At 45.3% G+C, this 17,771-nt stretch overlaps 1 protein-coding gene across 6 annotated transcripts in view; it reads left to right on the top strand.

Annotated features, from left to right (window-relative positions):
* Positions 1-17,771, top strand: part of Myo1b (myosin IB) — a 136,306-nt gene that overhangs the window by 52,608 nt on the left and 65,927 nt on the right. For all 6 annotated transcript variants that reach the window (XM_010636876.3, XM_010636874.3, XM_010636878.3 and 3 more), the window contains exons 4-5: positions 7,275-7,369; positions 15,252-15,356. In XM_010636876.3, the coding sequence (XP_010635178.1) occupies positions 7,275-7,369; positions 15,252-15,356 (200 nt within the window). The remainder of the gene's footprint in view (positions 1-7,274; positions 7,370-15,251; positions 15,357-17,771) is intronic.

Genomic DNA, 17,771 nt, shown 5'->3' with positions numbered 1-17,771 from the left:
ATGTTGTCATCCTGAAGGTTCCCTGTACTGACCAGTCTGTTTGAGGTGTGGAGGTGAAGTAACTTAGGTTGAAAATGCATTTCAAAGGTGGTGAACAAAGCGGAAGACACTGCTAAACCATAACTCTTAGGTCTGAGGGACTCTCTGAAATATGAGGCTTTATGGAGGTATTCCAAAGGTAGCCACAAATGGACCAGTCTTGGGACAAGTGCCCACATTTACCAGCAGCTCAGCTAATGAGTGTTGGGAAACAGGTCCCTGGAGCTTGTAGACCAAGAGCGTTTTATAATGAAAATTTGGGGAGGGAAAGCACGTATCATTTACATAGAAGGTACACTGGTTATAGATAAGAGAGAAGGGTCACATGGGTTGTTCGGGGACAGGTGGACTTTCCCCAGAAGTACTTGCTGATGTTAAGAAGATATCCACAGTGCCTGCTGGACTGGGGTTTGAACCTACACCGAGGAACATAGAGTATTGTTTTGTTTTGTGTTTTGGTACCAGGGATAGAACTCAGGATCTTACACTTGTAAGGCAGGTGGTGGAACCACTGAGCTAAATCCCTGGCCCATAGTGTTCTCTGTTGGGTCGGCTGGCAGCTATTAGCTGATAAACTTCTTATCTGTCCTATCCTCTGGCCCTTCTAATTAAATTTAGCACATCTCAGAATTTTTCTCTTATCTATATACAAAGTGGCATAGAAGGCCAAACGTTAGCATTTTGAGAGCTTAAAATCATTGTTTTTACTTTCATCAGCCCAGCTTCAGGTTAGCCCTGAGTTCAGTGTGTAGCTAAGAAGGTCTTTGGAATAACTTTTCCTGGTTTAGTGTTTCCAGGACTTAGTTGCCATATATTAAAGTCATAAAAACGGGCTGTGAAATTAATTAAAAATGACACATTTGGCCTGAAGAAAAGTTTTTGGAACATTTGTGTCAGAAATTAGTTTAAATTGTACTTATCTGGCACTGGAAAGGCTGTTCTTGTGGACCCTGCATAATTATTTTAATGAGAGTTAGGTAATAAAAGATAGAATTCTTTTGTCGCAAGAGATGCTAAAAATACCTTGAGGGCTCATTGAATTTGAATTAAGAACCCTGATTGTCTATTTGTTTTTGTCCCCAGATCAGGTGTGTTTTGTTCATTTCTGGACAGGGGAAATAACATAATTTCCTCCAGGCTCCCCGCTTCCTCCAGCCTTTTGTCCTTGCCTGTGCTTCTGGATTCAGATTTTGCTGCTTTCCATGATAAATTTCTTTCAGTAGCAGTCATGTTTTCCTTTTCTAAATGTCTTTAGCAGTTTGCCGATATGTTTATTACCTTCTCCCACCTCCCTTCCCTTTGGGGACTCATTGATTTCTTGTTAGATCTGAAGCTTCTCCAGGACACCTCCTCCTGCCCTTGTACACAGGGCCTCCCCGTGACTAGTCCTGGCCTCTTTCTACCTGTGTTCCTGTGAGCACCTGGGGACCTGTGTCCTTGTGGATGCCCTTGCCCTGCACTCCAAGTACTTTTCCTTGAGTTGTTAAGGGATCCAGCCAGGGCAGCAGAAGCCATTCCCATTTCCTTAATTGGTGAGATAAGGCCCCCCTGGAGCAGAGGCTGATAAGGAGTAAGTAGAGTTAGTCTCTGCTTTGACCTCTTGCCAAGCCCAGGCAGGATGAGAGTACTTTCCCCACTGTGCTGGTTTGTCCCTGCCTCAGCATTTTGTAGGCACTGTTTTCTTTGAAATTTTCAGGAGGAAGTCCTTAGCCACTCAGGGTATTACTGTGAAACTGCAAAGAGTGGCTTCCAGGCCCCCAAAGCAGATGTTTCCTCCATGCTGTTTTCTAGTCTTAAGCTCAGTTCTTTTTCCTTCCTGGGGTAATTTAGTCTCTGCTTCCTAATGCCCATGTGTAATATCTAGGTTTTTGTGATCCACCTTCAAAAAAGAAGTTGCCCCTCGGCCCAGTCTACCTTCCTGTAAATCCAGGCACAGGAAAGTTTCCTAATTCCAATGAGTAACTCTCAGCCTGGGGCCAGGCAAGCTGGAGGATTTCCATTGATTTTGATAACTTTTGAGCTTTTACTTGATGCGTTATGATCTTGCCGTTCCAGAGCAAAAATCATCTTATGATATTACTACTGTTTTGTAGCTAATGGAAACAGCTTTTTCCAGTGATGTAGCCTAAAGAAAGCTGTATGGCTACTTATGTGGACGGTGTGAGAAATTGAATGTTAATAAAATATTCTTACAAAAATAACAGATGATTTTTTAAGATAATTCTATACTGCTGTATGGTATATGTCATGCCCAAGCATAGCATCTTCATTTTGGTAGGGTTTCGTTGGGTTTAGATATATAAAAAGAAAAGTACAGTGCCTTTAAAAAAAAAAAAGCAGTTGTTTTTTTCATGGTAGGTTTCAAATGTGACTTGTATAGGCAGTGTATATGAATCTTGCTTTTACATCCATTCTAATATGCCCTGCCTTTTAACTGATTTTTGTTTTTTGGTCCATTAACATTTAATGTGAGTTCTTTTACATGGTTGGCTTAGTTTCCTACGTAATTGTTTATTTTCTGTCTGCCCCTCTATTTTTGTTCCTTGTTTCCTGATGTCTTTTGGATTATTTGAATTTTTTATGACTCCATTTTAATTTTTCTCATTATTTTCCCTAGAGCCCTTTTGTTGTTCTTGTGGTGGTGGTTACAGGAATTATACATTTCTTTTACTCTTCAGAATATACAGTGTTTGTACTGCTCCACTTTATGTAAAGCATAGAAACCCTGCAACCCTTTATGTGCATATAGTGTCCATTGCCCAAGGCTCATTGTGATGCTTGTTTTCACATTCTCTCCTTACTTGTTCATAGTGTACATTTTGCCCACAGTTATTTATTTGGAAAAGGCTTACATCATTCTCTCTTTCCTGCTTTGAGACTTGGGCCCTTAGGAATGTTCTAGATGCCCTGGCTGTAGGGAGGTAGCTGTATTGTGTAAATAAGTTAATTTGCCTTCCTTGCACTCCTTGCAGGAGTGCTTTCCAGGCTAAAAGCACAAATAGCTGGGAAGACTTTTGCACCCTGAAGTTTTCCCTAAGATGGGATAGCACGAAAGTCTGGTGCAAGGACAGCACACTGGTTGACACAGTGATGTTTTCCATGCGGGCAAAGGTTTGTTTTTGAATTGAGAGTGTGAGGCATTTGTAAGATGTAGAGATACCTGCAAAATGTTTTACAAGGGAGGCTCACCCTAATGAGTCTCCTTAGAAAACAAAATAAAATATTCCCTCCAAATATCTCTTTGTCCTCCCATCCTGGGTTCGCGGCCCTTGATGGGATTCAGTATGGACTTAGAGTCCATGAAGCATGAGGAGCTTTGGCATTTTTTTTTTAACATACTCTTTTTGCTTATTTAATTTGTGGGACTGAACCAGAGCTAAAAGGGAAGAGAAATAGCCAAGGTTTGTTGATCCCAGTTGTAGATAAGAAATTTGAGACTGAATTATCCCAAAAAGGTTGAGTTCAGAAAGGGATTTTCCCTTGTGTGATTTTGAAAGTGCTTTAGAATTCAGAGTTGAATGAAAGGGAATACCAGTTTGAGAGCTTTCGAAGAAAAACATTTGAAACAAAGGGGCAGAGTCAGGTATGTACCTGGGATTTATTTTTTCCTCTTGAACACTTTGGCCAACCGAGCAAGCCCACTACCAGTCCTCAGGATGGACTCATCGTGTTTTAAAGGGTGATTTCTCGGTGACTCACTAGGGAAGAGCCAGAGAGGCTGAAGGGGGGCTGTGCTGGGGAGAGCGGACCCTCTAGGTCATGGTAGTGGGTGAGGTATTTGGTGTTGCAAACCTCTGTGCTTTGCAAGGAAATGTCAGGGTGGGGACATGAGGTTTGGGAAGACAAGCCCGGCTATCGTCTGGTGAGCATGGAGGCGGAACCGCTGTGATGAGCACCCTGAGCAGAGGAAGATGCCAGAGGAACATAAATACTAGCTGGGCACTTGGAGCATGCATCCCCACATTCCACCATGGCAGAAAGTAACAGCGGAGCCCCGGGCCAGCCTCCTGAGGCCCGAAGTCTTGGGCACAGCTGTTGGGAAGCACACCATGGACACGCGTGGTGTTGGGGATGTTGGGGTCCCTCTGAGCGGCTGTGTAGCCGACCTGAAAGAGGGGGTGCACAGAGACACCAGGCTGCCCCTTTTCTGTGCTCAACTGGAAGACGGACTTAGCAGGTCAGACTGGCGCTTGGTGTGGCGGGACGGAGCCCGTGCCTACTCCCTGACGCTATCGTCTTCATGTTATAATTAACCGTTAATTTCTCTGTGTGGTAAATGGCAGTGCTGACATGGTCACAAAATAATGAGAAGCACATGGATCACAACTGGTTTCAACTAAGGACTTCTCTAAAGATGTATTTAGATTCCTTAATTATAGAGAGGTTTGGAGGACCGGCATGTGGTTTCAGTTTATAGAGGTAAACGTTAGCCTTGGGCCTGGCTGCAGTTCATGTTGCCCTGGAGGGAGAGAAGCTAGATCTAGAGGGGGGCTTATGTTCCTTGGGGTCCTTCTGTGGGCCATTTCAAAAGCCGAAAAGCAAAGTCTAATTCTGGGTTTGTAAGAAGTAGGTGGGATGGCATTTATCCTCCTTTAGTAGTGTGTCAGTAAAGCACTTGAGGTTTCCCAGTGCCAGAGTACTTTCATTGGTGAATTTTCATGTCCATTTGCAATCAGTGGCTCTCTAGAGTCTCAAAAGAATAAATCCTCTCTTAGCCGTTGTCTTCTGCTGGGAATCTCTCTCTATGAGAAGAGTCGGGCCCTGTCTTTGGAGACAATAGTTCAGTACAGTTGGCTTCTGTATCCAGGGATTCAGCTAAGTGTGGTTCAAAAATATTAGGAAAAAAAAACTACTAACTATGTGCAGACTTTCTGCTCTTGTCATTATTCCCTAAACAATGTGGTATAACAACTGTTAACATGGCATTTCCCTTGCATTAGGTATTACAAGTCATCCAGAGATGATTTGAGGCATTCAGGAGCATGTGTAATAGGTTGTATACTAAGCCATTTTACAGAAGGGGCTTGAGCATTCCCTGATTTTGGTCTCCAGGGAAATGGAGTGGAAGAAAGGGAAAGGTGCTGGATCCAGCCCCATGGTTGCCAAAAGATGACTTCATTTCTATGTGGACAGAAAAGAAAAAAATAAAAGTGTTCAATTCCCATATTTTGACTTGGACTGAACCCAGGCAGGGTCATTGGGCAGGTGTCGGCTCTCTGTGTATTCGTGTGTGCACATGTCCTATGAGGTTGTTCAGGTTCGAAGTAATTTTCCATTACTCTGGATCTAGTATAAATATAAAGGTAAATCGAAGTCCTAGGAACATGGATCACAGCCTGCACTCAACAGTCCATGAAGAGCTCAGCTGTAATGTACTTTTCTACACCACTTGATGAAGATGATTCTGAGAGTGGTGTCTGAACTACCGGATAGAAGGAAGTTGGTAGGATGGGAGGAAGGCTAATAAAAAACCCAAGCAGTGCTTTCCTTCCCTATAGGAAGGTCTTAGAAGAGGTCAAATTCCAGATGTTTACTGTGCTTCTTGGAGCTCACTCCTGTAGTGGCTTTGCCCTTACCTGGAGAGAATCCATCCACTCATTCATCCCTAATGATGGCATTGATTACATTGTATGCATGGCTGCATATACATTTTATGCTCTATATTCTATGTATAGTTCTCTGTGGATAGAGAGCGCTTGGATAGGAAGCCCGTGTCCCAGAGGAGCTTATACTCTGGTAGGAGCTAGTACAGTTGTGGAGCAGGTGAGCTGCCGGTCCTTCCCCTTTCCTCACTGTCCCCCTACTCAGGGGTGTCCAAAATGGGGTGCTCGCTTCTACCTGGGACTCAGAGACCACCAGCCAAGGCCCCGGCCTCTGAGCCCACGGGGGTCTGGAGCAAGGCTTTGGTTAGGTAGAGAATGGGTGATCAGGCTTTGAGGGGCAGAAAGAGATGCCCGGGCACGGGCCAGATGAAAAAGCCATAACTGCTGTTACTCGCAAAAGACATTTACTTTCATGACATTTTCTTTTTGCCTGACCTTCCTTCATTCATGCCTTCATCCATCAGATGCACTTAGAGTTTCCTTGTTACACGAAAGGCCACACTGACATGGGACAAGATGTCTTCGGACAAGATGAGGGGTGGGAGCACCTCCTTGCTTAATTTAGACTCACTCACCTGTCTCTCTAGAACGTTGCTCATGCCTGGTCCTCATACTTTGCCCTCCAGAAACACAGCAGTGCCCATAGCTCTTCACCACCATGGTATCTTAGCCTGTGTTCTGCCATAGAGCCGTCCGCCTTGCTGCTTGATTCTTCAGGACCGTCTTTTCCACCTCAGGGAAGATCCAGGGAGCTCCTTGTCTTGTTGGGCAATGCTTTGCATTTGTTTTTATCGCTGGACTCACTGACTACATTTCCTAGTTGTTTCTTTACTTGTGACTGAGCACTCCTGAAAGATGTTGAGTGTTGTCTGTACATTCCCAGCTTGTTCTCGACACATGGTAGACTCTTAATAAGTACTTGCAAGGAGTGCATTGAGAGGAGCTTTACCTATTCTAAATACACTATCTGTTCTCAGAGTATTTTTCAGTTAGCTAGAAGAGGCAGATTGACCTTACTAGCACATTTTGAGAAGGGAAGGGTCTGCATAGGGACTGGCTTGGCCTCCTTAGTAGGGAGCCCTGTCATCCCAAGGCTGGGTGAGAAGCCAGAGCGCGGACTGGAGAAGAACTAATGGCAACGCCATTGGTGCCGGTGTACCTGAGCTTCTAGCGCTTACCATGAAGGCAGTAGCTCTGGGTTTAGCTTCATGACGGTAACATCAGCTATTTGGTAATTTGGTAACATTTTTGGTAATGTTTGGAAAGATTTCTTCTTCCTGTTGTATTGATACTGCATGAGTTACCCTGAAAAATCTCAACATCACCCCTTTGTAGTCATGTGATATGCAGCATTTTCTCCTTGGTTATCTGAATTACCTGATCTTATGACAAAGAGCCATCCAGATAGCACGGGGTTAAATAGAGACCTCTGTAGAGTGTAATAAATCTGCTCCATTTTGGTTCGTAGCGCAATGTGGGATGGATTTATTGATTATATGAAGAATTTGAAGATGGTAAAACGTCTTGCTTGCTGTCCAAAGCAAATTGGAGTGACCTTTAAAGACCCTGTCACACCAGAGCACACACGCCAGGGGTCTGAGTTCTAAGGCTTTGCTTCCATCTCCCTTGCAGCTTTGCCCTGTCAGATGAGGCCTACAGATCCCTCCGAGATCAAGATAAAGACCAGTGTATTCTCATCACCGGGGAGAGTGGAGCAGGAAAAACAGGTGAGTGAAGGTGAAAGCCACACAGGACAGGTGAGGCCTTGAGGGCTGCTGACAGAGCTAGAGACAGCCGGCAGCGTCCTGTCGTGGGAAGGAGCTGGGACGGTCAGAGTCTCTACCCCGTGTGGGGTCTCCTGCCGGACCCCAGGGCTTTGCCGGCGCACACTCAGCGCTTGGAGGCTTAGCCTTCCCCACTGTGCCGAAGCCCGTGTGCTCTCTCAAGGTCCTCTCCAAGGACGGCAGATACCTGGCTTGGGAGGGTACAGCCCCACCTTATCACTGCTGAAAACGAGAGAGACAGCATCAGAAAATGCTTCATTTCCCTCCACCCCGACTTCCCTGCTGATGCCTACAGCTGTGAAGTCTTCCCGCTTCCTTCCCTTTTCCTCCCTCCCTCCTTCCCTCCCCTCTCCTCCCTTCCATCCTCCTCCCTTCCCGTCCCCTCCTCTTCTTTTCTTTTGTCTGGCGTCCTCTCCGTGAAACAGACTCCCTGTGGAAGGGTTACGTGTCTTGTGCTGTGTGTCTGACAACAGCGTTCTCTTCGGTGTGTCTTCTGGGTGAGAAAGTGAGTTTCTTCGTGGTGCCCAGCTCCCTGCTGCACATCTGGCTCTGACAGAGCTGTTCAGTCAGGAGAGAAGAAGGAGGTGGGGAGAGGGGTTTTCATCATGTTTGTCTGTAAAATGTTTTGTTTTCTAGATGAAAATTTCATTGGTCATTGCTTTTACAGTGCAAAAGTTGGGGTTTGAGTTGTTGCAGTTTGTAGGCTGTATGCTGTTGGGCTTAGACATTTTGAGTCCCCACTGGTGCAGAGAGGGAGACTGGCCACTGACGGCATCCTCACCTTCCTGTAACTGAACTTTGTGATTTCAGTAAGCGAGACCACTGTCAACCTAGTTGTCATCGTGGTTTCTTTTGTATTTCGCACATCCTTTTCTCATTTTGTCAGTGCTATTCCTAGGCTGTGTCTCATGCCAGGCTGTTTCTTCACGCCCGCGCACGCGCGCGCGCGCGCGTGTGTGTGTGTGTGTGTCTGCTCGAAGACTTGGGCAAGCCACCTTGGCAGTTTTTTCCTGCTGGCTCACCGTTTCCCCTCGTCTGCCCTGTCCCTTTCACGGTTAACCGGTCTTTAGCTGTTTGGATCTCTTTTTACTTGTAGGAGCTTTAGCAGGACACAGGCATCTTGGGAGAATGCTTTTACCCTCCCTGCCACTGTCCAGTCCTTTCATGTAAAGTGAATTTAATTCTTAGGAGGAAAACAGCTTCTCTGACTGCAGGTTGACTAAGAAATGGTGGCCAGCCACGCAAAGACTATTTGAAGTGGAATACGTTTATATTCTCTTGCTTTTTGCACCTTTAAAACAATAACGTGTTTTCCTTTTGCTGCCTAACTTAGGAGTAAGTTACTTTACTTGGTGACACCTAATTACAGCTTTGAAAATTAAGAGGAGGGAAGGAAAGGAAAGGCACAGCACATGATAATGCTGTCCCTTACCAGAAAACATGGGTACTGCTGCTGGGTCTCATTAGCTCCTACCCCCATCTCATTGTGTCCCCAAGCCTACCTTTTCCTGTCTCCTAGCTTTCTGTTTTCACCTGAAAGAAGAGGTGATAATATTTCCAAGTCTCTGAAACCCTTTGGCTTTTTACCCCATCTTCGTGATGACAGATGCACGTGTTTCTGGAGGGTGCTCGGATTGCATGGCTTTGTTCTGGAATGAGTCATAAGGTGTGGGCTGCAGTTGCTGGTGTGTGTGGTCCTGGCCAGCTCTTTGGTTTGTCCCCATGAATGAGCTTGTCGCTGTCTGGGGAGGTTTTTCTCAGAGCTGCGTTCTCGTTCCTCTCCCTTCATGCAACCTCCGTGCGGGAGGTGGTGGGTGCTGCTCTAGAGGGTTGGCATTCATACCTTCTGAGGGGGAAAACAACAAAACACCTCAGTGCTCTGGCCCAACTCTGGTACATACCGCTTGTCCTTGCTTCATAGTTTTCTCCTGTTTTTCTGCTCAGTGATTTATCCTGTTGTTAGGGTCTAGTACCTCAGACAGACAGCACTTGGAATCCTTTTCCCCCATCTGCCCCCACCCGCCGGTCCTTTCCTCCCAGGCTCCCTGTGGCCTCTGTCACAAGCTGGAGGACAGACGCTCCTGTCCAGGGCCTTCATGCTGTCTGAGCACCCAGGACTGGTGCTGCACCAAGGCACCGCACATCTGTTGCTGTGGATTGGCCATCCTTGTGCAGAGCTGGTCCTTGGACCATCCTTTGAGTGACATTGTCCCACGTCACTGAAGGCATTTGTCTTGTCTTTGAGCTGTGTTTCCTGGGTCTCACGATGGACTGTAGCCTCCGATGTTGTGGCTGTCTGTTCTGTCCTTGACTCTGATGCTGGGAGGAGGTTATAGCGCCCAAGAGCTGCTGCCTTTAGGACCAGACTCAACTGCACTGTGGGGATCTGCTCCTCCACAAGTCTTTGTTTTTAGGTTAGATCTCAGCTCAGCAGCATTTTCTGCCTCTTGGTTCCCTGTCTTGCTGACTTGTCCCTATCTTTTTGTGACTTTCTTTAATTTTGCAATTAGTGGTGGAAAAATTGCTTCAAATTTGACTGTGTTTTTAAATTGTCCTTGGATTGTAAGGCTGAATAAAGTCTAAAATTTGTGCATTGTGAAGTCTCTGTTGCTTGTCGGAGAATGAAAGGAGGGAGGTACTATGGCGATTTCAGCCCAGTGGCATGAGGAACATAGAGAGAGGTTTTATCTCAACTCTGAGGGAAAAGGGATGCCCGACCACTTGTGAAATGTCAAATTATCTTACCCACAAGTTTAGCAATCTTGGTTCTGAGTTACTAAAATTCGGTGTTAGAAAATAAATGGAAGAAGAGAACCAACATTTGTTGAAGACCTGAAATGAGCTTTCCATGGAGTTCCTCTTCGTTTATAATCGATACTTACTAGGTGATACAGAGCCACCATTTAAAGTGGCAGAGGGCTTATTTTTATAAGAAGTAATTAATTTAACTAGGTCATAAGCCTACTTGGCAGATGGTGGTGTATTGGTGTTAAACAACAAGACACTCGTAAGCCTCGGGGTTGTATAACACAGGCCCTTAGGGAGGGGCATGAACTCTTTGAGTCCTTCGGGGTACTGTTCAGTTCGTCACTGCTATGCTGAATAAAAAAAATGCATCATGCCTTGAAGAAGTGCCCAAGTATTTCTAGGCAGTGAGCTCACAGTTCGCTTCAGTGAATGCAGAAAATTCGTGGCGAACCATTAAAGCATAGTTGGGGGCAGAGGGGCAGAACAGGAGGGAACCATCAGAACTAGGTTTTTCCAAGGACATCAGAAGAAATCTCCACACCTCAGAAGGCCCTGACATAAGAAAACAAGAATTATTTGGTTTCTGACTCTGCAGTGACATCAGTTTCTGGGAACTCGTGTGCCTTCTGCGAGGAGCATTGGGCAGCCCGCCTTGAAGGCCTGTGTTTCTAAACACGACCTTGTCCTGCTTTCTGTCAGCCATGGTTCCCTCCTCTTCAGGGACAGAGATGCCACTGACTTGCGTAGCCTGAACATGGACGAGCCTTTCACCCTGATGAAAACACCCACCAAGAAGAGGAACGGTCCAGAAAGTCAAGGCCAGGATGCAGCTAGTTTTGTTTGTTTTTTCCCTGTGTGACACAGGCCCCTTCGGACCCATGTTTTACTCGAATCTGAGGTTCTGTGGCCTTCTTTCAGAAGTAGGTGACATACAGTGTCCTTTCAGTGAACATGTCACCAGCTAGGACTTGCCTTTAGAGCAAAGGCTGCTTTCTCCTGCGAGACCCAAGCTTGGTTCTCAGGTTGAACGGTTCACGGTGTCTTGTTGGGTCAGTCTGAGTGTGTACCAGCCCTTGGGCTCGGCACACCAACAGGGAGAACCTCCGCGTGCAGAGCACTTACTTCACTGCTCACAAACATGGCCGAGTTGGCACAGGTCTCTGACTCCAGGTCTCTGAGCCGCCAGACCTGTGTAAGCTCGGTCCCTAGAAGAACCTGCAGGTCTTAACCAAAGATGTAGAGAGGCAAGAGAGACATACAACGTCAGTGTGTATATGGTGTGTGGCTCTTTCTAAATGCTCTGTGGCACATGTGACACGATCTGTGTATAACACACAGGATGTTCCAGTGTACCTGAATCTGTTCACAGCAACCTGCTGCTGAATCTTGGGTACATTTATTAGAATCTTTGGGAAAAGGAAAAGCTCAAAATAAACCTTGCCTAGACAGATACCTTCTTCTACCCACCCCATACAGTGATTGAGTCCATGTGGAGCTTGTTTAATAACTTCACACACATAGATTTGATTCTTAGGAGTAGGACTTCCAGACTTTTGTACCCAAGATCATAGAAGGCTTTCACTGAAATGTTTGTTTCTACTTTTTTATTTGCCTACTACCATTTCACAGTGCTTTCATTAAAAAATTATATACATTAAATCATATAATTCTGATTATGTGATACTTATGTAACAACATATATATTATACAAAACCCAGGGCAGAGTGCCAGAGAATGCAGGCTGGAATTATTCTTACCCTTGTAGGACTTTAAGATCCCTAGGATCGTAAACGATCCTCTGTAACCTCCTTTCATTTTGTGTACAGATTAATTCTGATTTAGATATTCTGATCCAAAAAATATTTCACTAGAGGTCATTTATTTGTTAATGCAGGATGTGTGTTTAACCCTAAATGTCTTACCATTGTCTGCTGAGAAGAATCTTTGCTCTCAGTTTCATATTTTATTTGTCCAGCTGCTGGAGAATTTTAAAATTCAAGTTACATTCAGATGTACAAGGGTACATAAATTTACATCTGTGACGTATTTGTGAGTTGGGCAGAGTGTGGAACCACAAACTGTGTCTAAGCTGTGCTGCTACATTTTGCCAATTTTATTTTCTTTCTATTGAGTTTATTAGTACAATCTAGGTATACAATACAGTTACATTCATTACTGGGATCTTGTAGCTTCACATGACAGGTCTTGGTTCTCATTTTTTTCCCCTTGTCCCTGCCCTCCCTTTACCCCTTCCTCCCCTCCCCCTTTACAAACACTTTATTTCCATTTTTTTCATTTTCTCATATTTTTTTCTTTTCCCTTATTCCCTTTCCCCTACCCTTCCCACTTTCCCTACACCTTTAGCCCTTTTCTTCCTATTTCACACTATTAGGATCTTGGTACTATTATAGTTTTTCACACCAGAGAAACTATTTGGTATTTACACATGCATGACTTACTTATTTCACTTAAGAGTATATCCTCAATATGTATCCATTTTCCTATGAATGACTCTAATTTCTCATTCTTTATGGCTGAGTAGTATTCCATTTTATAGAAAAACCACATCTTCTTTATCCAGTTTCCAACAGATGGGCCATTTTCCCAATTTTAAATGCCAGCAATTTAGCAGCTTGATCAAAAGCTAGACTTTGAAATGTGAAGGATGATACTCATTTCTTGATTCTCTTCAGAAATACAGTTTTCAGTTATAGAAGGTAGTACATGAAGATTTGATTTGTATAAATACATAAACATTTGAATACAGATCCACATTTATTTGTACTTCAGCACTGAAGAGCCTAAAGGAAATGAAGCAGAAAGTCGCCTGAGCTCACCATGCTTTCCTGTTCACAGCATAATGAAGTATTATGAAAACTGTCTGTTCAACAGGGCTGGACCTCTGAACTCATCCTTACCACTTTGCTAGAGTAGTACAATATCATGAATGGTTAAAGATCCAAGTATTGTGTCAGAGAAACCATTAGTGGGTTGGCTTTTATAGACAGTGTGACTTTACTTGAAGGAAATTACCTTAAATCCCAGCTTCCAAAAATAAAGTATTAAAACGATCCCAGTAACACAGATTCCTAAAGATAGTTAAGAATCTGGACATAACTCCTTGTCGACTTGGATTACATGTTAGTGAAAGAGTTTGAAGTATATCCTTGAACTGTATTTAAAAATTATATGATAGTTGCTCACATGTTTTAAAGTTAATACAAGTGACTTCTAATGTCAATTTAAATCGAAGGATCTGTAAATACCAGTAGGTATTGTGGTTTATATACATTTTAAAGGGCAAGTGATAAAAGCCCAACCCAGATTCCAAGAGACCCCCCCCCATGCCATTTTCCAACATTTTCCTAAGAGAACTTGATCCCAGTTTGTTCTGTTCTGAAAAAGGCCCTTGGGAAGCCGAGTGAGTTCTGACAGGTGCTAAAAGCTTCTCATCACGGGTTGTCGTCTCTCCCCTACCCTCCTCCCTGACCAGAACAGGATTTCCAAAGAGCTCGTGTGGCCGTGAAGTGTGAGGTCCACAGTTACCAGAATAAAACCAACAGCCTGGACTTTCTGTTCCTTGTCAGTTGAAAACTTACCTTTCATCTAAAATGTGTATTTGCGTATTTTCCACAGATAGACCCATTTGCTTTATCCAGAAAACAGATTAGAGGGAGACTGAGCCCAGTCACGTAGGGGAACCCAGCTTCCGGTAGCTCTCAGGGCTCTATGAGATCATTTACCTCCCTGTACCGTAGTGCGAGCGCTGTACCACTAAAGCCATCATCTGAAGACTTGAGAGCTTGGTGGACCTGCCTGTGCTCTTGGTGCTCCATGTGTCTTGTTCGTTGACTTTTTCAGGGCTCAGAGGCCCTGAAGCACCTGCGGTCATAGTGTCCCAGAGTGGCATTCCAGCCATTCGTTTGCTCTGTTACCTGTGTTATAGTCACTTAGCATTTACTGCAGCATGAGTTGCCTCAGTGTACCAAAGGCAAAGGCACCACTGTCTGCCCCTGGGGAAGGCTCTGCCACCCAAAGCCACCACCACCAACGCAGAGACTTGAGAGGAAGTGCATTTTGGTGGGGGGTGAGCTTCCTTTCCTTGAATCGAGGGTGTGTATCATTCTGCCGACAGTTAATCGTTGAGTTCCCTCCCATGATGGTGGAGCATTGTAGCAGAATAGCCCAACAGGAAGCAGATTCCATGGCACATAAGTCTGGGGAAGCCAAGCCTTCTGAGTCCCTTCCAGAGTCCACAGTGCACATGTGCCTGTGGAAGTCTCCATGTTTCCTGCACCTCCGCCCCTGTGGCCCCAAATTCATTGGGCTCTAGACCTCCTCTCCCTTGGATACCTATTGTCATACCTTGGGACTCAGCATTCATGGGATCAAGTTCTAGGAGGCAGAGGCTGGGAGGCAACAAGGACTGATAAAGGAGGGAAAAACCACTTCTGTCCACCTCATCGGTTTGAGTTAAGAATATGCCTCTTGCGGCCTAGTCTTTCAGCAGCTTCTCTTTGAGGATTGCTGGTGAAGCCCTTGAACACAACCCTGTTCTATAGGATTGATCAGATCCTCCAGTAGCTTAATTTTTGAAGTGAATTGAAGAAGAATCAGTCTGGTGTAATGGGGAGCAAACCAATTTGATTTAGAAACTATTTTAAAGAGTAGTTCTTTGAAACTTTGGAAATACCTTTGGTGTGAAGATGCCCAAGTTGCCAAGTTATTTTTGCCTTGAATCATCTGTAAAAATTCTAGTACAGTAATCGATTGTACTTGATTGCTTTCAGAATACAGTTCTCCTGAGGTTTTGTTGGTTGTGTTACTAGGCAGTCTTTTTTAACAGCCTGGTGATAACCTTCCAGCACAGTTCCTGTCCTGTCTGATTCAGTAACCTGGCATTCAACTGAAAGCACACACATTGAAAAGAAGTTCCCCTTCCATTATTACTTCTGGATATAAAGGCATTTGAAAACACTGTGAGCCTTCTCCCCCAGGTTCACTCCCTTCCCCGCAACAAAAGGCTTGTTGCAGTGTACGTCAGGTTGGCTATAACGTGGCTTGTTTTCATTTGCAGAGGCCAGCAAGTTGGTTATGTCCTATGTGGCAGCTGTTTGTGGAAAAGGAGCAGAAGTCAACCAAGTCAAAGAACAGCTCTTGCAGTCCAACCCAGTCCTGGAAGGTAGGCTCCTCTGTGTCCTCTGGATCACGGTGACCCCCAAAAGGGAGCCACTTTCAGGGTGTTCAAGTTCCTGGTGTGCCCATAGGTGGGAAGAGGATGGAAAAAATTCAGGCCAAAACCTACTGAGGAAAGAAAAGGTGTCTTCGGAATGCTTCAGGCAGGGAACAGTTTACTTAGGAAGAGGATCATTCCCAATTACAATCCCATTTCTCTCTGTGAATTACTTAGATTTTGCTAAAAACAAAAACAAAAGACAAAAACAGCTGATATTTGCAGGGATGGTACAGTACTATTTTACCATTCAAGGTAACACCCATGCGTGGTGACTTTTTTTTTTTTTCCTTTTCTTTTCTTTTGGTTCCGGGGATTGAACTCGGGTCCTTGTGCTTGCCAGGCAGGTGGCGGAACCACTGAGCCAAATCCCTGGCCCAAGTGGGTGGTGATTTTTGCTGTCAAGAAGTGCTTAAGGACCAGTTTTTTCAGGCCATTCAAAGCCTTGTCCTGCCTGTGGAGCTCATGGTGTCCATTCTTGTGTTACCCTAATAAGGAGCCCTTGCCCGATGGCCTAGAGAACAGAAATCTGTTTTCTTACTTCTCTGGAGGCTGGAACCCTAAGATCCAGGAGCTGGCAGGTGGGTTTCATTCTGAAGCCCCTTGCTCTGGTGTGTATGTGGCTGTCACTGCTTTGTGCTCTCACGAGCTCTTCATGTTTTACTGGGGGTAGAGCAGGAGCAAGCTCTTGGGCCCTTTCTTCTAGGGGCACTGATGCCTCTGTGAGGGCTGTGCCCTCATGAGCTCATCTAACCCTCGTCACCTCCAAAGGCTCCACCTGGCACCATCACATGGGGGTTAGAGCTTCAGCATGTGACTGGGGAGGGCTGCAGACCATCGGCCAGTGAAGCCGGAGATGAGGTCTCTCAACTCAGCAAAGGATGGCATGAACCACCTTTGTACTGGGAACCCTAAGTCAGAGCCTTTACGTTCATATTTTAGGCTTGTCCTTATTGTCATTTACAACACTTGTGCTGGCACAGGGACTTTCTGAACCGCAGGACTACTGAACTGGATATGTCTGTGGTACAGGGCTGGCCTGCAGGGCAGAGGGCTGGAAAGGCAGAGACCACACAATAGATAACTTGGCCTTTTCCTTCTCTGTCACTGTCTCTTCCTGTCTGTCTGGCTGGCTGTCTGTTTCTCCACCCCCCACCATCGAACCCCGGGCTCTCATGTGAGTGCTCTCTGCTACATTCCAGCCCTTTTTGCTCCTCTCTTACCTTAACCACCAGAGAGAGCATGCAGGTAGCTTGCTGTCCTTGGAATAGAATGGAGAAGCAGAAGCGAGGAAGTGTGTCTGGGGTAGAGTGAGTGTAGGAAGGGAAGGGGAGGGGTTGGGGCTGAGGAGCAAAGACGACGGGGAGCCTTCTGTTCCTCCCCTGGGGTGGGGGCATTGACCACCTTCCCCAGAGGAGTCGGCTTTCATCCCGAGACATCTTGTCCTGTGACTTTGAATTAGGAGTTGAACCAAGCTGCCTCTCTAGCCCAGAGATTCCAATGAGGTACGGTTTCGACTCCCCAGGAAAAGTCAGCAATGGATGCAGGGGTTTCTGACCCCAACTTCTAGGGCCAAGGGCACAATTGGCACCTAGTTTGTGTGTCCAGGGATGTCCCACCCGTCCAGAGATGTCCAGGGCGGGACAGCGTGCATGAGGCCTTGGGTTGAATCCCTAGCTCTGCAGGGAGGTGGGGGAGGGAGTAGGGTGGGCAGCAAAAGCAAAAGCCACATCTTCTGTTGTGTTGTTTTGATCTTTCTTCCCTTCAGTACCATGATAAGCCCAAGAAAGTAATAACAGGATCTTCCTTTTATTGTACCAAGGTCTGCCTGTGTGTTTACCGTCTTTTGCTTTTACACATGCTGTATTCTGCATATGCTTGTTTAAGAATGCTGGGATTACAGGAGCAGTGCTGTGGAATGCTCTAGCTGGACTAGAATCTGGTGCTGTATTCAGTGGTGTTTGAAACGAGGCTTCAGTGCAGGAAATGGGAGAAATGTCCACTGTGGGCATGGATCTCTTATGGGAATGCTTTCATTTTCAACTGGAGTTGCTACTGTAAATGAACATTTCGAACAATGAACTTTAAAAAAACAATTGAGGAATGTGTCTGGAGTGGTCTATAATGGAACACTTGTGTTTGATTCTGTGGCTCACAATAAAAGACTTCAGTGTTTAGCGTTGTGTTTAGCAATGTGCAACTCAGATTGGTCTGATGGTTTATGGCTTGCAAATGGTGCCCTGAATCAAGTTCTTTTGAAGCAATTCCTGTGCTTGCCCTTGACCTTCAAGTCACAACAAACTGTCCTTTATTTGTCAGCTTCTCGAGCTGGACTTTGAGGCTGTGCGAATTTGTTAACTCGTC

The sequence above is a fragment of the Fukomys damarensis genome, unplaced genomic scaffold (assembly GCF_012274545.1).
Source record: "Fukomys damarensis isolate Sample0158 unplaced genomic scaffold, DMR_v1.0_HiC HiC_scaffold_26, whole genome shotgun sequence".
NCBI classification, from domain to species: Eukaryota; Metazoa; Chordata; class Mammalia; order Rodentia; family Bathyergidae; genus Fukomys; species Fukomys damarensis.
This window is presented reverse-complemented; position numbering and strand designations above follow the sequence as displayed.